The 23,703-nt window shown below is 36.0% G+C and overlaps 3 protein-coding genes and 1 long non-coding RNA gene across 6 annotated transcripts; 2 read left to right on the plus strand and 2 right to left on the minus strand.

Annotated features, from left to right (window-relative positions):
• The first annotated feature begins 1,559 nt into the window (after nucleotides 1-1,559).
• On the plus strand, nucleotides 1,560-4,777 carry LOC144565168 (CBS domain-containing protein CBSX3, mitochondrial-like). Its single transcript, XM_078314843.1, has 6 exons — nucleotides 1,560-1,695; nucleotides 2,563-2,858; nucleotides 2,965-3,046; nucleotides 3,324-3,397; nucleotides 3,691-3,751; nucleotides 4,428-4,777. Exons 2-6 carry the CDS (start codon nucleotides 2,568-2,570, stop codon nucleotides 4,568-4,570), a joined length of 651 nt encoding a protein of 216 aa, XP_078170969.1. The 5' UTR covers nucleotides 1,560-1,695; nucleotides 2,563-2,567; the 3' UTR covers nucleotides 4,571-4,777.
• A 6,982-nt stretch (nucleotides 4,778-11,759) lies between these two features.
• LOC144565859 (uncharacterized) lies at nucleotides 11,760-13,526 on the minus strand. 2 transcript variants are annotated; one of them, XM_078315702.1, is made up of 5 exons: nucleotides 13,156-13,526; nucleotides 12,979-13,029; nucleotides 12,712-12,845; nucleotides 12,102-12,193; nucleotides 11,760-12,018 (listed from the first exon to the last, which is right to left on the minus strand). In XM_078315702.1, exons 1-5 carry the CDS (start codon nucleotides 13,483-13,485, stop codon nucleotides 11,966-11,968), a joined length of 660 nt encoding a protein of 219 aa, XP_078171828.1. In that variant the 5' UTR covers nucleotides 13,486-13,526; the 3' UTR covers nucleotides 11,760-11,965. The 2 variants fall into 2 exon arrangements, with proteins under 2 accessions (XP_078171828.1, XP_078171827.1); XM_078315701.1 differs by having other exon boundaries at nucleotides 11,760-12,029; nucleotides 13,156-13,524.
• Nucleotides 13,527-14,955: 1,429 nt separating this feature from the next.
• Nucleotides 14,956-22,166, minus strand: OXP1 (oxoprolinase 1). 2 transcript variants are annotated; one of them, XR_013514850.1, is made up of 7 exons: nucleotides 22,031-22,166; nucleotides 21,511-21,623; nucleotides 20,984-21,276; nucleotides 17,402-20,486; nucleotides 15,996-16,220; nucleotides 15,773-15,889; nucleotides 14,956-15,499 (listed from the first exon to the last, which is right to left on the minus strand). XR_013514850.1 is itself a non-coding variant. In XM_078314840.1 (7 exons), the coding sequence occupies exons 3-7, from the start codon at nucleotides 20,984-20,986 to the stop codon at nucleotides 15,187-15,189; spliced, it is 3,738 nt and encodes a 1,245-aa protein (XP_078170966.1). In that variant the 5' UTR covers nucleotides 20,987-21,276; nucleotides 21,511-21,623; nucleotides 22,031-22,166; the 3' UTR covers nucleotides 14,956-15,186. The 2 variants fall into 2 exon arrangements, 1 of the variants encoding a protein (XP_078170966.1); XM_078314840.1 differs by having other exon boundaries at nucleotides 17,407-20,486.
• A 106-nt stretch (nucleotides 22,167-22,272) lies between these two features.
• On the plus strand, nucleotides 22,273-23,113 carry LOC144565170 (uncharacterized). The gene is made up of 2 exons (XR_013514851.1): nucleotides 22,273-22,964; nucleotides 23,052-23,113. It is a non-coding gene; the product is annotated as an uncharacterized LOC144565170 (long non-coding RNA).
• Nucleotides 23,114-23,703: the final 590 nt, after the last annotated feature.

Raw genomic sequence — 23,703 nt, forward strand, 5'->3', positions numbered from 1 at the left:
GTCCCTAGTGGACCGCCCATTGGACTAACGGTTGGAACAGTTTTGAAAAAAAATGTGAATCCGAAGACACTCTTGTAAAAATATATATATATTTTTAGAGTTTTAATAAAAATGTCCGGAGGAAAGCCGCTCAGCTTGTTCTTTTTCTTGTTTCCATTCATTATTTATTTGTTTTTGTTTTTTGTCTTTCTTTACGGGAGAGAAGATCTCCTTAATTAATGAAAAGCAAGCAAGTGGTGTTTCAACCAGCATTGACAGCGTGGCCTTGTGCCATTTGGTTAATTTATCTTAAGTTTGCATTTTTCATATATTCAACTTTCATATTTCTATAATTATTACTAGGCGTTTAATTCTCTATTGTATCTATTAATTTGTGACTTTTGAATATTAAATTTTTTTAGAATTTCAAATGAACAACATACATTTCGATAAAGTAACTTAATTATCATGTTCTGCTTAATAAATTGATAGCTTACACTTAAATGCGATTTATTTTACTTTAAACATATTCAAACATTTTATATATTATTTTCTATATACATATTTTGCATAATGTTACAGCTAAACTACCAGTAATATCTCGGTATACAAATATCTACTCAAGGGCCCAATTAGTAGGTCTCTCTCTTTCATCTCTGATTTTCATTATGAATAATGCCAAGAATGTTCACGTTATTGATAAGAACGACAAAGCGGCCACTAGGACGAACGACCTTCTTTGTTTTGTTGAGGTCTATTTGGCATGGCTTCTCTGCTGTTTGCTGTTTGGAATAAAAAAATGGCACATGCACATCAATTAATGGGCTTCAAGCCCTTCAAGAATCCTTTAAAAAGATTCAATAATTATTTAATAACAAATGGTTTGACAAAACAATATTAACTGTATGCATATTATTGTATTAATGCCTTATCCATCAATCCGATATTAAATTTAGCGGGTGTATTGTTCTTACTTCTTAGAATATTAATGCATTATCCATCAATTCGATATTAAATCTAACGGCCGTGTTGTTTATACTTTCTTTCTTTCTTTTTTTTTTATCTTGGATCATAGATAAACCAAGTTTCTTTTGAAATGAGCAGTTTTGGCCTCATAATTTCCCCTCGTTTCAGTTAAGTTGTTGCTATTTTACTAGTTTTCATTCAACCGATTCCTTCTATTATTGCAAACAACCAAAAAAAAGAAATCTTTCGGGTTCAATACAATATCTCTCTCAGTACAAATATTAAAATTTATTTTAATTTCTCGTTTGAAACTTGAATTTTTGAATTATATAGGAAAAATCATGATCATAAGTTTTGGAAATCCTTCTCATAATTTGTTTTCTTAATAGAACTATTATCCAATCATAACTTTTATTTTTGTTAATCTAACAAACTCTACAACATTGTTACTATCTAGAATTAACTGATAATTATCTAATAACATTTGATAGATAATATACGCTTTTGTATTTGTAATTATGCGTGCAACTAAACGGTACCCGTGTTAATAAATAATAATAACAAGGTGAAACCTGAAAGCTACGTTTTTATTACTGCACAAACGGCAACACAATTTAAACGCACAGAGAATCAACAGTTCAGTACAAATCCGCTTTAATAAAGTGATCATCTCTTACATGTCACACTAACCTCATCCTTTTCTGATCCATTTCCTGTGTCCACCGGCGACTCTTTAAACCCTTAAACCAGGTTAATCTGGCTTTCCTTTCTCTTTTGGCATTTCAGTTTAGTAATTGTTTTGTATTCGTACTCTTTTGAGTTGATTTTCTGAATTTTCCGAGATCTCCTGCATGAGAAGCATGCTCCATGGAGAGAATCTCTGATTATTTTAATTTTACCTTCTTATCCGGTTTAGAAACGATATGATATCATATTTGCGACGCTTCAGAATATTTCACCCTTTTGAAAGTAGCAGTAAGTGAATCTATTGCTCGTAGAGAAACTGATTAGTTTTTTTTTTAGTCTGAGTTCTTCGCTTGTATTGGATGAATTCCAATGAAGCTTGAAATTTGTCTTCGGATCATTTTACGGGTAACTGCTAGTCAAGTTTCGAACAGATCTTGTGGTATATTTGTGGAATCTAGAGAACTTTTTACTGTTGATCTTTGGCTTTCTTTTAATGATTTAAACCCTCAAAAGTTAAGGTCAATTCCAGTTTTCTTTGCATTTCAACTGATCCTTTGTTTTAATATTTAGATGACACTCTCTTGAGGCAGGATTAGTGAAAAGGTCATCGATTTTTTTTATCACGGTCTCATAATTTGTAAATAGACTATTTTTAATCACTGTTGTAACTGATCTTGTAGTAACAGCAGCGAGCTTCGAAAAAATCCCTCCACCGAACGTTGTTTAAAAAGAGAAAGAAAACAATAGAAGTTTTTTTTAACTGTTCCGTCCTTGGTCATTAGATCAGAAGCACCACTTTCACAAGTTCACAACTACCTGTTTTTTTTTTTGAATAAAAAGGCGAGCGCCCAGTTTCATTAAGAAACACGATCACAACTACCTGTTGTAACATCATGCTCATTTAATCACTTTTTGGTTTTTAAAGAATAGCAAAGATGCAAGGAGCAATGATGCGATGGATGGCATCTCATGGCACAGCACTGAAGACAGTCGTGCTTCAACAGGTGCGCTTAGGTGGTGGCAGTGACCGTAGCCTGGCAGTTTTAGTGCAGTCACGCTTTCAGTCCTCAACAGCAGCTGGCGCACCAGCAGGTGGAGCCCGGCTGGAGGAAAGCGGGTTTGAGAGCACCACCATTTCTGACATTCTCAAGTCCAAGGGGAAAAGTGCTGATGGCTCTTGGCTCTGGTGCACGACTGACGACAGCGTGTACAACGCAGTTCAATCTGTATGCCTTTGATTGATCTTTTGACTGATGTGTGGGTCTAATTACTGATTAATTGGTAATCTCTGATTTACTTGTTTGCTTTTGCCTTTTTTTGTTCCCTTTTTAGATGACTCAGCACAATGTGGGTGCCTTGGTTGTCGTCAAACCAGGGGAAGAGAAGTCTATTGCTGGGATTATTACAGAGAGAGGTACTTCAATTTAAGACCATTTTCATTTGCGGCCGTGCTAAATGCTACAAATCTAGATTCTAGAAGTGCTTATTCTCTAGCTTTCAGTGAAGTACTTAAACACTAGTCTGTATCCTTATTGCTTATCCGTCAACTCCTAAAAATATATCCAAACTAGTGATGTGACTCCCCAGAGCATAGTTGTACCCAAAAGGGTGTTATGTTAATTGCAAAAGAAGTGTAGTTCCAATTATTCTGTTGTTAATTGAGATTCTATATTACATTGATTCATTGTCAGATTATCTGAGGAAAATCATAGTTCAGGGAAGATCTTCAAAATCCACCAAAGTTGGTGATATCATGACTGAAGAGGTATTCCACCACCCGTTCCTGAAAATCATTTACCGTATTGCCAACTACAGTACTGATTCAACCCAAACAAAACCTAACTCAACTTGCTGTAGTAGCATATTTTACTGGTTAGGTGGTTGTGTCTGGTTAAGTCCAGCTGGTACTGATCATTTGCTTTATCCACTACTAATAATGTGAATTTTTCTTATGAAATTTTGTAAGAGTGAAATATGGTTGTGTGCTTGACTTATAGTTTGCTTTTGTTTCCCTTTCTCATATTGATTTCTTTTATTTGCTTTAATCTTTGATTTCAGAACAAGCTGGTAACTGTCACACCGAAAACAAGAGTTCTTCAAGCAATGCAGCTTATGACAGGTTACAGAATTTATATAAAAACTGATCCTTAGATATATGGTTCTTAACTGTTTTTTTTTTTGAAAACCAATGGTTCCTAACTGTTAATGATCTATTGCAATTTGCAAGTTAAATCCAAAATTTACTCGTCTACCATGAACTCCCAACATCTTTAGCTTGGCATACCCGGCCTTCTATATATTATTTGATTATTTGCTATAGAAACACACCATTGGTAAGAAGATATTAACCAGTGTTGTAAAAAACGTCCGTTTAGGCCGATTAATCGTTGGCGGTGATCAAACCGTCATGAATTTCCCCGACTAATCGGCCGATTATTTCCGATTAATCGCTTGACGGTACCCCGTCTATCCGACGACCGCATACCGTTATTTACAACACTGATTTTAACTGGCAGGTGTCCAAGTGCAATTAATATTCTCGCATTTATTAAATCAACTAGCCATATAAAAGAAAGATAATTTTTGTTGTATCAGTTGGTAAAAAAAATCCACTTAAAAAAAAGAAGGAAAATAATATTTAGAGTTTCCTTTTAAAGTGTAGTTAGATTTTTGTTCTTTTACTTGATTTTAAGTTTTGCTAAAATTGAAAGGGTATTGCTTCATGGGGGGGAGCCGTGTTGTCTATTTCAGAAGAACGTTTCACTAACAAGTTCGTTCTCTATTGGGTTTGGCAGATAAGCGTATCAGGCACATTCCAGTTATAGACGACACAGGAATGATTGGGATGGTGTCAATTGGTGATGTGGTGCGTGCCGTTGTGGCCGAGCACCAGCAGGAGCTTAACCGCCTCAGTGCTTTCATCCAAGGCAGTTACTGATAAAATGGATCCCTCTTTGATCTGATGATGCCGAAAAATATGTTTGCTCTTGAATTGCATGTTGCTTGTTGCTAGTCTCTGTTTGCTGTATATATGCTGTGTTTGCCTAGCAGCTTTGCTGATTGAGAACAGCTGATGGATTTTCAAAAGAATAAAATTGCTGCTTTGGAAGGAACGTTCTTTCCTTTCATTTTTTAGTCCTTGGAACATTGCTCCTATTCTCTTCAAATGAATATGACCTTGTTTCTTTTAGAATTTGGACTTAACCAAAATATCCATAATTTCTTATCCCATTTAATTACCAAGAAGATGATTAAGAAAGTTCCATGGTATTGAACGGTATTTTTGTTGCTATTGCCACAATACCTGCATAACTAAAGGATTACGGCGCTGAACGGTGCAGCATGAGGATTACTGTCTTAGATACTTGTAAAGTTATATGGATGTATTTTTCACTAATCTCAGAGATTGCCATAAATTTTGGTTCAATCAAAACGATTCAAGGCTCTTTCACTATAAAACTTCTCTGTTTTTGAACCTCTCATCATTAGTGTTTCTGATTCGTGTTTAATGAAGATTATTCAAATCCATTAATATATTGATTTATATTATTATAATGCAAGGAATGATGGTAGTAACGAAGATATAGTATATTGAAAGCACTCGCTACAGGGTATTAACTGTTACACAGTAACACACTTGGCACGAAGCGTTAACCTCAAATAAAAAAAAATAGTGGTCAAATCGAAAACCAAAATGATACCGGAGCAGCGGTGAATATTTACTATTAAGTAGCTATCAAGTAGAAATAATAAAAAGATAGAAGTCCTAGAAATTGGCCCAACAGAGAATAAATGATACAGCGCAGCAAATAAAAAATTATATTAAATTATATAGAGTACCTATCGCGGGAATAAATAACAAAGTTGTTATAAAATATATTTATGTGGATGTTCATATAACTTTCAATATTAATTTTCATTTTATTGTCCACTACCTCCACTATCTCCACTACCATGAACATTTATTTTCTTTTTTATTATTGTAACATCTCTTTCTACCCTATAAATAGAGGCATTGTAAATAGAGAAGAGACACACATATTATATACAATAGTGGAGAATAAAATTCTATTATTGCTCTCTCTATTTCTCTTGTTATTTACTTACTTTTATTGCAACTTTATTTTAATTTTACAATACGTTATCAGCACGAATTGCTCGGAAGAAGTTGCAAAGTAATCATGTAAGTAATTTGTGTGATTAATTATTATATCTTTCATTAATTTAAATTTCATTTAAATTTTTGATTATATTTGTTTTAGTTTATAAGAATCATTCCTTGAAGTGAATGATGAAATAATAACCTAAAGTTATTATCGAAACTAAAAGTTTATTAAGAACCCGAAGTTCGTATTACTTGAATAGAATAATAACCTGAAGTTATTATTAGAATTATTTACAACCTGAAGTTCTATTAGAAATTTAGTATAAAATTAATATAATAACCAGAAGCCACTGGATGAATAATAACCTGAAGTTATTCTCAATTAAAAAACCTGAAGTTTTATTAGAAATTTTTATATAAAATCAATATAATAACCGGAAGTTATTATAGGTCATTGGATGAAAATATAACCCGAAGTTATTTCAAATTAAATTTTGCAATTGCGCAGCCAAGCAATTTAATAACCAGAAGTTATTAAATAAAATATTTTATTATAACCTGAAGTTATATAATATTAACATGAAGTTATTAATACATTTAAATTTATTTATTTATTTATTCATGCAATTTACATATTCTTTTATTTATATTTATTTATCTCCCTTTTTCATAATCTGAAGTTATGATATTAATAACCTGAAGTTATGACATTGATAACCTGAAGTTGTGACATTGATAACCTGAAGTTATGACATTGATAATTCAAAATTATGGCATTCATAATCCGAAGTTATGGCATTCATAACCCGAAGTTATGGCATTAATAACCTGAAGTTAATGCGTATCTATTTTGTAGTACATATGACAAATCTCACAAAGTTTGAATTTATCTCCTTTTTCATTTATCATAACTTGAAGTTATGGTAGTAATAACCTGATGTTGTAAATACATATTAATGAGAAAGAAAAACGTCCTGAAGATGTTTGTTTCAGATGTGGGATGATAAATCATTGGTCGCGTACCTGTCGTACGCCAAAATATTTTGTAGAGCTATATCAAGCCACAATCAAGAAATAAGGGAAAAATGTGGAAACTAACTTTACTGAATATGACCCAAAAATGAATGCCATATGGATACACATCTTGATGTATCAGATTTCTTCCATAATGTCAATGAAGAAATATATATTATTACTTAGGAAGAAAATATAGTATAAAAATTTATATTTATGTTTAATAAAAGTTTAGTTTACTTTTTAAATTTTTATATGCAAATAAGTTTAATGAATAAAAGTAATTTATTTTTGCATTTTAAAGGAAAATGGCTGACGCAATGATAAGTAATGAAGATCCATGTCTGATAGATAGTGGAACAACTAATACCATATTGAAAAGTAAGAAATACTTTTCACAATTGCATTTTGGTGAGAATAATATTCACACTATATCTGGCACAAGTAATTTAATAGAAGGCTCCGGAAGAGCTTGTATTTTGTTACCTGAAGGAACAAAATTAATAATAGATGATGCATTATATTCAAGTAGATCCATAAGAAATCTACTAAGCTTTAAAGATATTCGAAAGAATAGTTATCATATTGAAACTATGAATGAGAAAAATTGCGAGTATCTTCATATCACATCTATTAAGAATGGCCAGAAGATCATAATTGAAAAGATGCAAGCAATGTCATCTGGATTATATAGTACTTATATAAATAAAATAGAATCAAATATGGTTGCTAACCCGAAGTTAACCGTTACTAACCATAAGTTAGTTGATCCAAAATTATTTACATTATGGCATGACAGATTGGGTCATCCAGGAAATACAATGATGAGGAGAATAATTGAAAGTGCAAATGGGCATCCCCTAAAGGACCTGAAGATCCTATTATCAAAATATATGACATGCGAAGCATGCTCTCTTGAAAAACTAATTATTAGGCCATCTCCAAATAAAGTTGGACCTGAAGCTCCTTCATTTTTAGAAAGAATTCAAGGAGATATATGTGGACCTATTACACCTCCATGTGGACCGTTTAGATATTTTATGGTGTTAATTGATGCATCAACATGCTGGTCACATGTGAGTTTGTTAGCAACAAGAAATGTTGCATTTGCTAGACTATTAGCATAAATTATCCAATTGAGAGCTAATTATCTGAATTATCAAATCAGAAGAATCCGGCTTGATAATGCAGGTGAGTTCACTTCTCAAACTTTTAATGATTATTGCATGTCTATTTGAATTATGGTAGAACATCCAGTGGCCCATGTTCATACACAAAACGGTCTGGCAAAATCGTTGATTAAAATATTACAATGAATTGCTAGACCATTACTCATGAGGTCTAGTTTACCGTCTTCCGCATGGGGACATGCCATATTACATGCCGCTGCACTAATTAGATTAAGACCAACTGCTTATCATAAATATTCCCCATTACAATTGGTCTCCGGAAGAGAACCAAATTTGTCCCATCTAAAGGTATTTGGTTGTACAGTATATGTTCTAATTTCTCCTCCACAACGCACAAAAATAGAACCTCAAAGAAGGTTGGGAATTTATATTGGTTTTAACTCTTCTTCTATTATTAGATATTTAGAACCATTAACAGGAGATGTTTTTACAGCAAGATTTGCTAATTGTCATTTTAATGAATCAATATTCCCAAATTTAGGGGAAGAAAAACAAAAACTGGATAAACAAGTAACTTGGAATTCATCGTTATCTTATCTTGACCCCCGAAGTGGTCAATGTGAACTCGAAGTTCAAAAGATCATAAATATGCAAAGAATTGCAAATGAATTGCCTGATGCATTCACAGATACGAATAGAGTTACTAAATCACATATTCCAGCTATAAACGCACCTGCTAGAATTGACTTTACAAAAATATCTAATGAATCTAATGTGCGTAGAAAATGTGGAATACCACTTGGTTCTAAGGATGTAAATCCACGTTAAAGGAAAGAGCAGAATAAAGCAGTTGGTCCAACCCCAGAAGAGGTTGATGGTAAAACTCCTGCAGAAGTCAATAAAACCCCAGAAGAGGTTGATAGTAAAACTCATGAAGAAGTATATAAAATCCCAGAAGAGATTAATGGTAGAACTCATGAAGAAGTTGATAAAAACCCAGAAGAGGTTGATGAAGTTCCAGAAGAAACTCAAGTACCAAATGATTATGAGATTTCTATAAATTATGTAATAAATGGTACTATATTAAATAGAAATAAAACACATGTTGATGAAATATTTGCATTCGCTATAGCAAGCAATATTATAAACGAAGAAGATAATGTGCCAAAAACTCTAGAAGAGTGTAGACATAAAAATGATTGGCCTAAATGGAAATATGCCATACAAGCAGAATTAAGTTCATTAGAAAAGCGACAAGTATTTGGACCTGTAGTCCAAACGCCCAAAGATGTTAACCCTGTAGGTTACAAATGAGTATTTGTCATAAAAAGAAATGAGAAAAATGAGATTGTGAGATATAAAGCAAGGCTAGTGGCACAAGGCTTTACACAAATACTTGGAGTTGATTATGAAGAAATGTATTAACCTGTAGTGGATGCGATAACTCTCAGATTTCTAATAAGTCTCACAGTTGCAGAAAATCTAAAAATGCGACTTATGGATGTTGTAACAGCCTATTTATATAGTTCACTTGACAGTAATATATACATGAAAGTCCCAGAAGGATTGAAAATGCCTGAAGCATATAAGTCAAAACCTAGAGAGATGTACTCTATAAAATTAAGAAGATCTTTATACGGACTAAAATAATCTGGCCGAATGTGGTATAATCGACTGAATGAGTACCTTCTAAAAGAAGGATATAAAAATAATATAATTAGTCTGTGTGTTTTCATTAAAAGATCAAATCTATGTTTCACAATCATTGCAGTGTATGTTGATGATTTGAATATTATTGGATCTCCTGAAGAGATTGAGAATACTGCAAAATTAATGAAGAATGAATTTGAGATGAAAGACCTCGGTGTAACAAAATTTTGTCTCGGCCTGCAGATCGAACATCTAAAGAATGGAATATTTATCCATCAATTAAATTATGTTGAAAAAATATTAAAGAGATTCAATATGGATAAAGCTCATCCTTTGAGCACACCAATGGTCGTACGATCGCTAAATGCAGAAAATGATCCTTTTCGCCCACAAGAAAATAATGAAAAAGTGCTTGGTCCTGAAGTACCATACTTAAGTGCAATCGGGGCATTATTATATCTTGCAAATAATACGAGACCCGATATCTCATTTGCAGTAAATGTGTTAGCAAGATATAGTTCCAAACCAACCAGAAGACATTGGAATGGAATTAAACAAGTATTTCGATATCTCTGCGAAACTAGAGATATGGGGTTATACTATAAAAAGGATACAAAATCCAATTTAGTTGGATATGCAGATGCGGGATATTTATCAAATCCACATAAAGCACGATCTCAATCAGGATATGTATTCATCTATTGTGGAGCTGCAATTTCATGGCGATCGACAAAACAAACTCTTACGGCTACATCTTCAAATCACGCTGAACTGGTCGCCTTATACGAGGCGGGTCGAGAATGTGTTTGGTTACGGTCAATGATTCAAAATATTCAAGAAGAATGCAGACTTGAAAACATCAAGGTAAATCCTACTCCGCTATATGAAGATAATGCAGCATGCATTGCACAAATCAAAGAAGGATATATCAAAGGAGACCGAACTAAACATATTGCACCAAAGTTCTTTTCGACACACGTCCTACAAAAGGAAGGCGTAATAGATGTTTGCCAAGTCCGATCAATCGACAATCTGGCAGACCTATTCACAAAATCTTTACCGACAAAGATTTTTGTACAACTCACAAAGAAGATAGATCTACATCGATTGAAGGATATTCGATGATATCAAAATGAGGGGAAGCATTATAAGCACTGTACTCTTTTTTCCTTAACCAAGTTTTTATCCCAATGGGTTTTTCTTGGTAAGGTTTTTAATGAGGCAGTACATGGTCCTGAAGTATCATGTTAACAGCGTATAATGAAAGATGAACATCCAAGGGGAAGTGTTATAAAATATATTTATGTGAATGTTCATTCTATAACTTCCAATATTAATTCTCATTTCATTGCCCACTACCTCCACTATCTCCACTACCATGGACATTTATTTTCTCTTTTATTATTGTAACATCTTTTTCTACCCTATAAATAAAGGCATTGTAAATAGAGAAGAGACACACATATTATATACAATAGTGAAGAATAAAATTCTATTATTGCTCTCTCTATTTCTCTTGTTATTTACTTACTTTTATTGCAACTTTATTTTAATTTTACAACAAAAGGAAAAATCTCTAGATTAGAGAACAAACTGGTACGGCCGTCCAATAAATATTTTCAACTAAGCAGCTATCAAAGGAATCAGGAACAAAATCTCTACAAATTGGCGGTTGAGTCAATACCCCATTAGAGGAAGTCAGAATCTGGCAAAGTCTAGGCTCAGTTAGGAATTTATAGTAATCTCAAAAACCAAATTTTATTCTATTGAGACTACACAACACTTAGTCAATCTCATAGAATTAATATGAACTACTCAACAATTAGTCAATCTCTCAATCTTAATTTTCCGATTCCGACCCTACTTCGAGGAAGAGCTGATTGTTTTTCTCTGGTATGCAGTTGATTATTTTTGCATGCACTCTTCTTTTGTTATGTTACATTATGTTATGATTAGAAAGATTGTTGCAACAAATATCCAACAACAGAATGTGGGTCGACATTTTCAATCAATCACCAACCAAGAAATCACTAACAATTTTTGTTAGTACTAGCCCATCAACACACATACTTCACTCACACCCCCTCAAATTTGTACTCAAACCCAGCCCATGAAATTTCAACTCTAGTCTCTACGATGATCTGAGGTCGTAGCTTTGATGGCTCACTAACTAACAAAAATTAAATCAGCAGCTACCCAGCCTGAGTTTATTTCAAAACACTGGCAACTCTGAAAGCAATTTTAAAAGATTGACATGGCAGAATTACATGCATATCTTGTAATCAAACAAAAGTTGACAATAAACTTCAGAAGTATCTACTTCTGTTTCTTTCTTCCACCCCTAAATACCCATCTAGAGAAGCCGACGACGCTACTAATCATTTCAAAAGTATCACGACCCTTTGAAATACCCTCCCGGAGTTCTCTCGCGGCTTTAGCTACTTGTGGTGTCGGTCTCTTTGTGTTCTCCATTGGACCATTTTGCCCCTGCACCATTACTATATGAAGTAGTGTTATAAAAACTATCTATAGTCTAAATTCTCTACTGAAAAATTAAAGTATATATGTACCTTGTGGGGTCATGCTAGTTAACTGGCGGAACCGATCTTCAGCAACACGAAGTGGTCGAGTTGAGCTTCTAACGCCATCTGTAATCTCTTCACTAGATATGTAGAATGAGCAAAAGGATTTGATTGATAAGGACACCACTAATTAAGTATATACAATTCGTTCCGTGATGAAAATTGAAATAAGTCAAAGCCGAGTAACTACAATGCACGGGGTGTCATAGAGTATTTTACACAGTACACACCTTATGCTAGAGAATTTGATTTGTTACGTGAAAATTAAAAAAAATAATAATTAAGCATTTTGAACTAGTCCCAGATGAAGCCTTCTGAGAAAATTATAACACTACCGGCTAGTACAGAAATAAATCTTCAACAACAAATCTAACAAGCACTTTCCAAAACTAATTCTGCAGATCTAATTCCTGAGAAAATTATAGCATTCCCTATTTACAAGAAAACCCCATGACATGTACATAAAGTACATAATGTGTAATTCATGCAATTCTACTCAATTTGGGCCAAATGGTTTGATTTTGTTATTAGAAATATTAAGATATCCAACCACATCAAAAATATCCACCAAAAATTGAGAGGAGATTGGATAGCTCACCCGAGATCACTGAGTTCTCTGGTTAAGTCACTAATCTCTAGCCCTGACAGCCGGACCGATGCCATTGTATCAGGTAACTCTTCAGCAGTCACCTCTAACAGCTTTTCAACAGACTCTAAAGCTTTCCTAAAAGCCTGTTTTTGTTAAAAACAAATAAATATAAAGCACAATAAAGTAGAACTTCCGATCAGGTCAATCCAATAGAAAAATAACAACTAGAGAAAATTTTAGTTGGAAAAGAATTAAAATTGACAGAAAATTACTAACCAGAAGGGTCGGAATTGCTGAAAAGAACAGCCACGATGATGAAATTGCAACCTGAAAAGGTCAAATCATAATTTAAACAGCCAATCACACATTCCTGATTCCAGAAAGAATGAAACTTTTTGGCACGAACGAAATCATCAACGAAATGAAAAAAGAGAGAATGCGGTGGTGCCATGCCATGCATGCAGTAACGTTGAGAAGGAGAATATGTCTGGGGCCGAGGTTCCACTGGGCGAATGGAACAGCTGGAGGAGATCCGACGGTGGAGGTGAACTCGGGAGCATCGACGGCAGTGGAGAGGTCGGAAGAGTGGGAGGAGGCGACGGCGAGGGAAGAGAAGGGTCGAGTGTAGTGGTACTGGAGAGTCCGGTTACCGGCAGCGATTCTAGTCACCAGTCGGTGGATTCGGATATGTTTGAGAGGAATCAAAGAAGGAGAGGCCGAGGAGGAAGAGGAGGAAATGGTGTGGTGAAATTTGGCGCCGGTATGGTGAGAGGGAAGCGCCATGTTGCGCCGCTCTCAGTACAAGTGAGCGATTACATCGACTCGTCGTCACGCCCGATACTTAGCTGAATTCATATCACCTAAAGTAACTCAAATTTTGAGGCTAGATCGGGACCGTCAGATCTGTTTTGGCACGATATTAAAGGGGCCGTGCATTCCACTTGGATCGGATTAGCACCCGATTCTGATCGGATGGTCCGGATCTAGACTCATAATTTACAAGTCATATTATTATCATATTTTCATTTAAGACATCAATTGACCTAGATCTTGATGATGTGCTTGTTGTCTAAACAGCTCAGCTCCGGGAAGTAACAAGATAATTCTGAAGCAAATCTAATGCGATTCGAAAAGATCGCATGTTCCTGCGATTTTTATCCCAACTGTTCATTCAATAGAATGCAGGAATCTCAAAAGAAGTTAGTCTGTGCACGAATCTCTTTTTTTTGATACCTTGATAGTGGCTATCAAGTGTTATTACAACATATGGTAAGATGTCTGTGCACGAATCTCAAAACATATAAATGTTTGAGATTGGAATCGCAGCAGATTTATTCTCAGATAATTCATATTCTCTGCATTAACGCACCGTTTGAGTTAATTTTTTAATTTTTTCGACTGTCTGATCAGAATTTGGGCCAAGAACGGACAGTTTGAATTTGTTATGCAGCAAGTCAAAATTTGAGTTGGTGCAAGAAAAACATCCGTCTCTTGAAGAAGGATCTTGCATTTTGAAACAGTGATGCAGGTTGTGGCAGTATAACTCTCAAAATAATTCTTTCTTATGTTTCGTTTTTTTTTTTTATGTTCTTTGTTGACTAAACACTTGTATTTGTGCAGGAGACCGGATATAAATGCAATTCCAATTCAAATAATATATTATAAAACACACAAAAATTTACGTTAGTTGCAATATGTCATTTTACAAAGCACAAATCAACTAGTGTGCTTCAATTCAAAACTTTTTTTCTTTAACTATTATTTTAAACAGAGAAAATTATTCATTTTGAGAAATACTGTTGTTATTTACAGTAAACTACGGAATTTTTGCTTTCCTATATCTGAAGCAGGCATTCTAATAAAAGTAACACGGATTATAAAAAAAAAAATTAAATGCAACCATCCAACCATAATTTTTTTTGAAGTTCTCTAGTAGTTGATCAATACCTGCCAATTTTGTCACCTTTTAGCATACAGGACAGAGTTGATTTACCAAATAACAAGAATACTACTTAATGTTCTGACTTAAATACCTAAAGGTTTTTAATTTGCTTATTCTCAATAACAATGTAACTGATACACTACAACACAAAATAAGATTATAAGTAGAAGCAGCTCCTGCTGAAACAAAATGCACACTTTTTACCGTGTTTTTAAACAACTAAACCTCACCAATACATCCAATTATTACTGAACCGCGGAATTTATTACCAGTAGTCACGGTTTCTTTACTTCTGATTGTAAATATAAAACTAAACCTGAATATATCTCCATTTATTACTAAATGCGAACTTAAAACGACAACATTCGCATAGTTTTAACATAATGCAATAACCGTGACCTTTATTCCAACAGTCACGGTTTCTTTACTTATGATTGAAAATGTACAGTTTTTATTGTTTCAATGATACATAAATTTTCTTCTGATCTTTATTCCCATAACAGAGGAAATGAAATAAAATATTTGAGCCTGATAAATTGAAATCAATTTGGAGAACCAAATCCACCTCCACCAGGAGTGAAAATCTGAAGAACCTCCCCAGCCTCAACATGTATGCTATTCTTACCTCCAAGGTAAACTCGAGTTTTATCTTTTCTAACTAAATAGTTGGCTCCACAGGCCCCATTTGAGCCCCCTTTCAGGCCTCGGGGCACATGGACCCGCCGCTCAGAAAGAATGCTGACCACAACTGGTCGTTTGAATTCAATCTCTCTGACGAGACCATCTCCCCCGCTATGTTGCCCGGCCCCACCACTGTTCTCTCTTATCCCGAACCTATGGAGAAGAACCGGATACCTATTCACAGCAAAAATAAAAAAGTTACAGAAAGATAGAAGAACACATTAAGAGAAACAAAATTAAATAAATACAGGTGCATTAAAGGCTGATTGATTGGTTACAAGTCAAATCATATACAAATGTCAATGACCATGTCTAGTGGCTATAAAAGATGATATTTTGGAAAAAAAATGAAAAATAAATATGAAGAACAGGACCATTAAAACAGGTAATATAGTGAACTTCATAGACGTTTGGTACAGTTATGGCAATGTATGATCAAGAAGATACCTCTGCTCAAAGATTTCCGGGTCAGTCATCCTAGTATTGGTCATGTGGCACTGGACCCCACTCGTCCCATCCCAGGTAGGCCCTGCCCCAGCACCTCCTCCTATAGTCTCATAATACCTAATTTAAGTACAGAATTGACATTACAATATTGAAATAAAATAGTAATGGTAACAATAAATGTCAAGTTGTTCATACACCATAAATAATAAAATTGATGCCTTACCCAAAAGTTTCATCCCCAAATGTCAAGTTGTTCATACAGCCCTGAGAGCACGCGCATGCCTGAAAGGCTGTCAAAATGACATCTGTCACCCTCTGAGAGGTTAGAACATTGCCACCCACAACAGCAGCCTTATCGCATGGCGAGAGGAGAGAACCTTCTGGAATTTTGATTCGTACTGGTGCGAGGCACCCCTGGTTCAGGGGTATGTCCACATTGACCATGCACCTTTGTCAATACAAAAAAAGAAAAAAAAAGTGAATATTCAGTATCCAGGTTTCGATTGCAAGGATTATGAAATTTGACCAAATTAGCCCCAACAGGAACACAGTAAACCTCTATAAATTGAGTATAGAACTCGGCACCAATTAAGCCTAATCAGTGTTGTAAAATGCGGTTTCTATGCGGTATGCGGAAGGCCATGCGAATTTTAAAATAAGAATTCATATATATTTGGAATACATAGTAATACAAATAGGAATAAGAATTTATGAGGAATACAAACAACATAATTCAAACACAAATTGCAAAGCATAATATAACCATAAATGTCACAACTCACAATTATACAATAATTAGGGACTATCGGGTTAAGAATTTATGAGGAATACAAACAACTTAATACAATAATTAGGGACTACGGATCTATCGGGTTAGGTTTTTACGGATTGCGGATCCTATGCGGATAATATGCGGGTTATATGCGTTATACGGATTTTATGTGGCCTTATAAAAAATATGCGGTCAAAATTATGCGGCCTAATATGCGGAACCGCATATTGAACCGCATATTGATTTTCTATGCGGTTCGGCACCTTATACTTGTATGTGGCTGCATATAACCTTATTTTACAACATTGAGCCTAATAATGCAATCGTGACTTATAAAAAGTTTAATTAAGTGTCTAATGGCATTGAAGCGACAAGGAATTAACTTCATTTACCAGGTTGGATTTAAGTTCATTATAAATGATATGCCGGCAAAGGATAGCGATTCTAGATGGTGTTTCAAAATAAGATGTAAAATTAAGCCTCTAAGTTGAAACCAATATTGCTGCAATTAAGCCTCAAATAAACTTCAGTTGTGCAAATAAAACCCTCAACTAAGTTTTTAATCTGCAATTAAGCATCAAATAAACTTCAATTGTGCAAATAAATCCATGAACCAAGTTTTTAATTCACTTTAGATGTGCAAACAAGTTGCTGGCTGCAATTTATGACAATTAACAGATTTTCAAATAACCCAATGAAGACTTGATTTTAGTGAGCATTGTACTGAATAGTATAAGGCCTCGGGAGCTAGAATAAATAGAAAAAGGAAAAAAAACCTATACTACAAATGGCTATCTTACCATAACACAGTGCACATTATTAAGCAAAAATCAACAAGTATGTGATTGTGACCTTACCGTACCTCAAACAATAGATAACAGCAGCCATGGTAACAGCCTCAGGCGCATTCCAATTACCATACACTTCTGACCCTGTACCAGTAAAATCAAAACCAGCCTCACCTTTCTCCAAATCTAGAGTTAACTTAAGCTGAATTACTGACCCATCGTCCATGTAATCCTTTTCTTTGATTTCCAATGACCCGGTTTCATGCAAAACCCTAGAAGCCACTGACTTGAGCATTTCCCGCACTGCCTCCTCGGCATTGCTTTGCACATGCACCATGTATGCCTGTACCGTCTCCAGACCATACTGGTTTATCAATTCCTTGATAAGAGTTATTCCTCTTTGGTTTGCTGCCACCTGAGCACGCAAATCAGAGAGGTTGTCTTCTATCCTGCGGGAACCGCTTAGAAGACGGATTATCCCTTTCTCTTGGAAAATGCCTTTTTGTACTAACTTGAATGCTTTAATAGCCGCTCCTTCTTCAGAGATAGACTTAGAAAAAGGCGGCATGCTGCCAGGTGTTATGCCACCAATCTCCGCATGGTGTCCACGGCTTGCCACAAAAAAGACAATTTTGCCATTGTCAAAGACTGGAGTTATAACTGTAATATCTGGCAAATGGGACCCACCCGAGCAGGGGTGATTAGTCACCAACACATCCCCTTCTTCCAGGTTATCACCCCAGTGGCTCATCTGCCACCGTACCGTGCTCGACATGGCACCAAGGTGTACCGGTACATGGGGTGCATTTGCGACCAAGCCTCCATTAGGGGCAAAAAGTGCACAAGAAAAGTCTAGTCTCTCCTTTATGTTAGTAGAGATTGAAGTACGTTGTAAAGTTCGGCCCATTTGTTCGGCAATACCCATAAATCTATGATTAAAGATTGAAAGCCGTACCACATCTGCGACCTTTTCATCTGCTAAGACAGTCATGGGCCCGGTACCAATCTGTATTTTTATATTACCATATTGTGTTATTGATGCGATACAATCGGGCTCTACAATCACGGTGCTATTCCCATTCATTATTATAGCAGGTCCCGACACGGTATCCCCAAACCCTAAATTCTCGAGCTTGAACAAAGGTGCATTCTGCCATCCAGAACAGAAATATACCCGGTACGAGGCCTCAGGTTTTGGAGCAACCCTCTTACCAAAACCTATCTCCTTTGGCTTCAAAATATTGGTTATACCAATCCCTCTCACTCTCACATCGCATATTAGTATCTTTCGGTTTTGGAGCTCAAACCCATACTCTAGTCGAAATAACCGGACAAACTCAGAAACAAAGTCATTTCCATTTTTGGGCCGTTTGACCATGATTGCTGTGTCAGTACCCTCATACCGCAAATTCAGGTACGACTCAGTCTTTATACTCTCCTCTAAAAAACCCTGTTCTCCTAGTTTCTCTCGAACTTGCTTCACCAAGACTTTCTCTCTCCTCTCTGCCTCCACAACAGAATCTGAATCAAAACAAGCTGAAAATGGCTCTTGCATGTCTTGCACCACATCAGCAAGACCCATACCATAAGCGCTCAAAATACCACAATACCGATGTACAAAAACCTCGCTCATACCAAGTGACCTGGCAATGGCACATGAATGCTGCGGACCTGCACCACCAAAACAAGCCAAGACGTGGTCCCGCGTCTCGTGCCCCTTCATCTCAGTAAGTTGTCGAATCGGTCTGCACATGGCCTCGTTTGCGACATTCACAAACCCTAATGCAATCTCTTCTACCGACATGTCTTTGGCTAACGGGTCGTTGTTCCTTCGGTAAGAATTAATCTCATCAGCTAATACTTCAAATGCAGACTTTGTGGCATTATAGTCTAACGGTTGATCTTCATTGGGCCCAAAGATTGAAGGGAAGAAGTCGGGTATTACAGTGCCAAGAATTAGGTTAGCATCGGTGACAGCGAGTTGGCCACCTTTTCTGTAGCAAACAGGTCCTGGGTGGGCCCCTACGGATTCAGGCCCAACTCGAAATGACCCAAATTGGAACTTGAGCTTTGATCCGCCACCAGCGGCAACAGTGTTTATGTCAAGTTGTGGGGCTTGTATCGTTGTACCTGCAATTTGGGTTTCTAGAACCTGCTCATAGGCACCATCATACCTGCTCACATCTGTTGAAGTACCACCCATGTCAAATCCGATCAAGGGTTTGGTCGTCTCAAGACCAAACAAAGTCTGCGAGTAACCGACAACACCCCCAGCAGGGCCTGATAACACCGCCTTATGACCTGAAAATCTAGTCTCAGGCGCGAGGCCACCGTCAGATTGCATGAAGAGTACATTTATATTATCTTCCCTGTCAAAACGTGACATGAAGTTTGAGAGGTACTCTTTGATGACAGGAGTCAGGTATGCATCGACACTAGCAGTCAAGCCACGTGGTACAGCACGTACCATAGGAGTAAGAGAGGAGGAGAGTGAAACATGCCGGAATCCCATTTTTAAGGCTATTTTCTCAATCAACTGTTCATGTGCTGGATATGTATAGGAGTGCATCAAGACCACAGCTAGGACACTTATACCATTGTCAAGCAACCCTTTTAAAAGTGGTATTAAAGTTTTCTCATCGAGCGGTTTCAATACCCTAACCAGCTCCCCTGAGACCCCTTTCACAGTTTCTCCCTCTACCTGGTCAGATACCAACTCAACCCTTTCATCCACCTCTATAACCTCCTCATACAAATTGGAGGGCTTTGCAACTGTCAGATCAAAAATGTGTGGCCGGGCTTGGTTCCCAATTTGTAACAAATCCCTGAAACCCTTTGTCACACATAAGGCAATTCTTTCCCCTTTTCTCTCTAGAAGGGCATTTGTGGCAACAGTGGTCCCCATTCGAATCCACTCAATATTTTTTGTTGGTATTTTCGAATTTCGTGGGATTTCTTCACCAGTGAATTTCTCAAGAATGCGGCGAATGCCCTCGACTGGGGCATCTTCATAATTTTGCGGGTCAACAGAGAGGAGCTTTGTGACATACCCATCTGATTTGCCTGGCACCTCAGCATATATGTCAGTGAAAGTGCCACCTCTGTCGATGCAAAATCGAAAATTGTCCTCCCTTTTTGTAATTCCTATTTCACCCTATAAAAACAAGCAAATATTTTTAGGTTCTTTTTTAAAACTACGAAGTTATACAAAATGTCCAAGAAGTTTAGAGTGCCCAATTGTTGTTGGTACCTTTTGTCTCATCATATAATGCCAATGTACCAGTAGTGTCATAGTTGAACTAGAGGGAAACAAAAGTTTAGAACCACTTAATTAAACCCTAACACCCCCCCTCCCCAGACCCCGGCTCCAGGCGTGCCACTTATTAGAGGAAATTTGAGCAAAATCTAAAGCTACTATGCCTGTTAGGCATGCCACAAATCATAATTGATATCATCAAATGAATTTCCAAATTTATGTGGCATCAAATTTTCAGATGGATTAATTTCAAAATACTCAGTAATCAATAAAGTCATCATTACATCCACAACTCACAGAACAAGTAAGAAGCAAGAAAGTATTAGGTGGTATTAAAGGCGAAATTCAACCCCAATCGAAAAAACGAGAAATAAATAAGAAGAAATAATGGATACCATGAGAGAGAATGGCAAGGTGCTTATCTTCTTCCTCTTCCAGCCAATGCTTCAACCGATGTACCCCTCAAACCAAGGACTCAAGTCACTGATTAGGATCACTTTATTAATCACTACACCACACTTTTACGAGTCACGAGTAGGGCTGCTAATGATCAAGGTTCGGCTCAATGAGAGAAGCAAAATGACTCGGCTCGATTTTGAAAGAAAAAGCTCGGTTTGGCTTGGCTCATGTATAAACTTGGCTCAACTCGGTCCGACTCGCGAGCTGGCTCATATTTGATGTTTGTATACTGAAAAAACATCTTGTTAGAAAGGCAACAATTGTGAAGAACAATAAGTAGCTTTTGTCAGAACCAAGCAAATACTAAAGGGAATCCTGAATTCCTAGCAACTGGCAGATTTCTGTAAAATTTAACAGCACCGACCTCCTTTTTTTTTTTAAGTAGGTTTGTATACTGAACTGGAATTTTCATTTGTTATGGATGATCCAAGCAAATAAATTTGGATAAGCATACTACAATTACCTTAGCAAACACTGGGCCTCAGATATTGCTACTTTATATGCGAATCAGATGTCTGATTGAGGAACTTAACAGAACAAGTGGCAGACACAGAGGCACTGCAACCCCTCGCTCTCCTGCAAAAATTTAGCTGATTGAGTTAACAAAGCAACTTCATTGTGTAAAAATTCTTAAAAAATGGCTGCTTTTATTTGAAAGCATAAGAACCCTTTGCTAGCAAAGATTACCGTGATAGATGTCAATACTATCAGTTAAGCTCTGTACCAGTACAGGGAACCCAGCTGGAACTGGGACCATTTATTTTATTTCATTGTTGAAGGCTAATTTGAATCTTAAACCATCACTCAATTATATTTTCTAAGGATAATTTGAATCTTAAATCTTCTTTGACAATGATGCAGGTGTATCATAAGCCGTGAAGAAATATTATACTATATATCATCATATAAGTAGCATGAAGCAAGAAAAGTCCCCACAGATAATCAAAGTATTGTAAAAAAATTTATTCAGTGAAGCTACTGACCTTGTAAGAGTCCAGAAGGGCTATATTGTCATATTCGTATTCCCTCACTTCAGCATCTCTTGCACAATAAGCTGCCCCCCACTGTTTCTCTAAGAGATTCTTCCTCTAGTTCTTCAAAATAATGCTTGAATACCTGCAAAAAGAAAATCACAACTAAATACTCCCAAGTCATAACAGTACCAGTAGTCTTGCCATTGTACCAGGGGCTTGCCATTACAACTAGCATATATGGTACAAGTTTTGCCATTGTACCAGGGGCTTGCCATTACATGGTAATGCTTGGTTAGAGTTGGGTCTGACCCAATTCTATTACTGGTACTATGTACATTAATTTTTTTCCCTTTCAAATGATTGCACAAGTGATGGTAAGCTATTTTTTAAATTTAGGCAAAATACCAACATCTAGGTCAACTAAGGCAAACTGGAGCCTAGGAATTGCTTAATTGCACAGCTGAGAATAGACTGTGATGAAATTGAGATCAGTTTTTTCTTTCTTACAACTTCAGCTGAGAATAGATTGTGATGAAATTGAGATCAGTATTACTCACTCAATTATATAACTTCAGGTGAGTATTACATGTATATAACTACTGGTACCTATAGAATAACTACTGGTACATCTACTACTATTGTTAAAAAAAAAAAAGCTTCTATTGTGGAGGGATTTTGATCTAATGACCAAGGACGGAACAGTTAAAAAAAACTTCTATTGTTTTTTAGACAACGTTCGGTGGAGGGATTTTGAAGGTCGCTGCTGATACTACAAGATCAGTTACAACAGTGATTAAAAATAGTCTATTTACAAATTGTGAGACCGTGATAAAAAAAATCGATGAACTTTTCAATCCTGCCTCAAGAGAGTGTCATCTAAATATTAAAACAAAGGATCAGTTCAAATGCAAAGAAAACTGAAATTGACCTGAACTTTTGGGGGGTTTAAATCATTAAAAGCCAAAGATCAACACTAAAAAGTTCTCTAGATTACACAAATTACCACAAGATCTGTTCCAAACTTGACTAGCAGTTAACCGTAAAATGATCCGAAGACAAATTTCAAGCTTCATTGGAATTCATCCAATACAAGTGAAGAAATCAGACTAAAAAAACCTAATCAGTTTCGCTATGAACAATAGATTCACTTACATATTTACAAAACTAGTTTCAAAAGGATGAAATATGAAACGTCGCAAATATGATATCATATTGTTTTGTTTTCTCAAGTCTGCGAGTATGTGAATTTTGGTTTCTTGAATGAAACGGGTTTTAAGCCTTTTATCAAAAAAAAAAATATATAGTTTCTAAACCGGATAAGAAGGCAAAATTAAAATAATCAAAGATTGTCTCCATGGAGCATGCTTCTCATGCAGGAGATCTCGGAAACTTCAGAAAATCAGCTCAAAAGAGGACGAATACAAAACAATTACTAAACTGAAATGCCAAAAGAGAAAGGCAAGCCAGATTAACCTGGTTTAAGGGTTTAGAGAGTCGCCGCTGGATGGAGGAAATGGATCAGAAGACGATGAGGTTAGTGTGGGGAGGCAATTTATACAGAACACTTTTCAATTTTTACAGAACATCTTTTTTAGATGGACCATTTTACCCTTCTTTTACCTTAGGGGGTTGACAAAGGAGTTCAGTATGAGCGTATCGTGTTTGATTTTTGATTTCTTATT

The sequence above is a fragment of the Carex rostrata genome, chromosome 14, assembly GCF_964058835.1.
Source record: "Carex rostrata chromosome 14, lpCarRost1.2, whole genome shotgun sequence".
Classification (NCBI taxonomy): domain Eukaryota; kingdom Viridiplantae; phylum Streptophyta; class Magnoliopsida; order Poales; family Cyperaceae; genus Carex; species Carex rostrata.

What these genes read in the sequence shown, in the direction of transcription:
- LOC144565168 (XM_078314843.1), top strand. Translation starts at nt 2,568, where the DNA reads ATGCAAGGAGCAATGATGCGATGGATGGCATCTCATGGCACAGCACTG. An exon ending in TGTACAACGCAGTTCAATCT is followed by an intron (nt 2,859 to 2,964) that starts GTATGCCTTTGA and finishes TTCCCTTTTTAG; the next exon opens with ATGACTCAGCACAATGTGGG. An exon ending in GTGATATCATGACTGAAGAG is followed by an intron (nt 3,398 to 3,690) that starts GTATTCCACCAC and finishes CTTTGATTTCAG; the next exon opens with AACAAGCTGGTAACTGTCAC.
- LOC144565859 (XM_078315701.1), bottom strand. Translation starts at nt 13,485, where the DNA reads ATGGCGCTTCCCTCTCACCATACCGGCGCCAAATTTCACCACACCATT. An exon ending in AGAGAACTCAGTGATCTCGG is followed by an intron (nt 12,194 to 12,711) that starts GTGAGCTATCCA and finishes CTACATATCTAG; the next exon opens with TGAAGAGATTACAGATGGCG. An exon ending in AACTAGCATGACCCCACAAG is followed by an intron (nt 12,030 to 12,101) that starts GTACATATATAC and finishes TACTTCATATAG; the next exon opens with TAATGGTGCAGGGGCAAAAT.
- OXP1 (XM_078314840.1), bottom strand. An exon ending in TTTGGGGATGAAACTTTTGG is followed by an intron (nt 15,890 to 15,995) that starts GTAAGGCATCAA and finishes TACTTAAATTAG; the next exon opens with GTATTATGAGACTATAGGAG. An exon ending in CCGGAAATCTTTGAGCAGAG is followed by an intron (nt 15,500 to 15,772) that starts GTATCTTCTTGA and finishes TGCTGTGAATAG; the next exon opens with GTATCCGGTTCTTCTCCATA.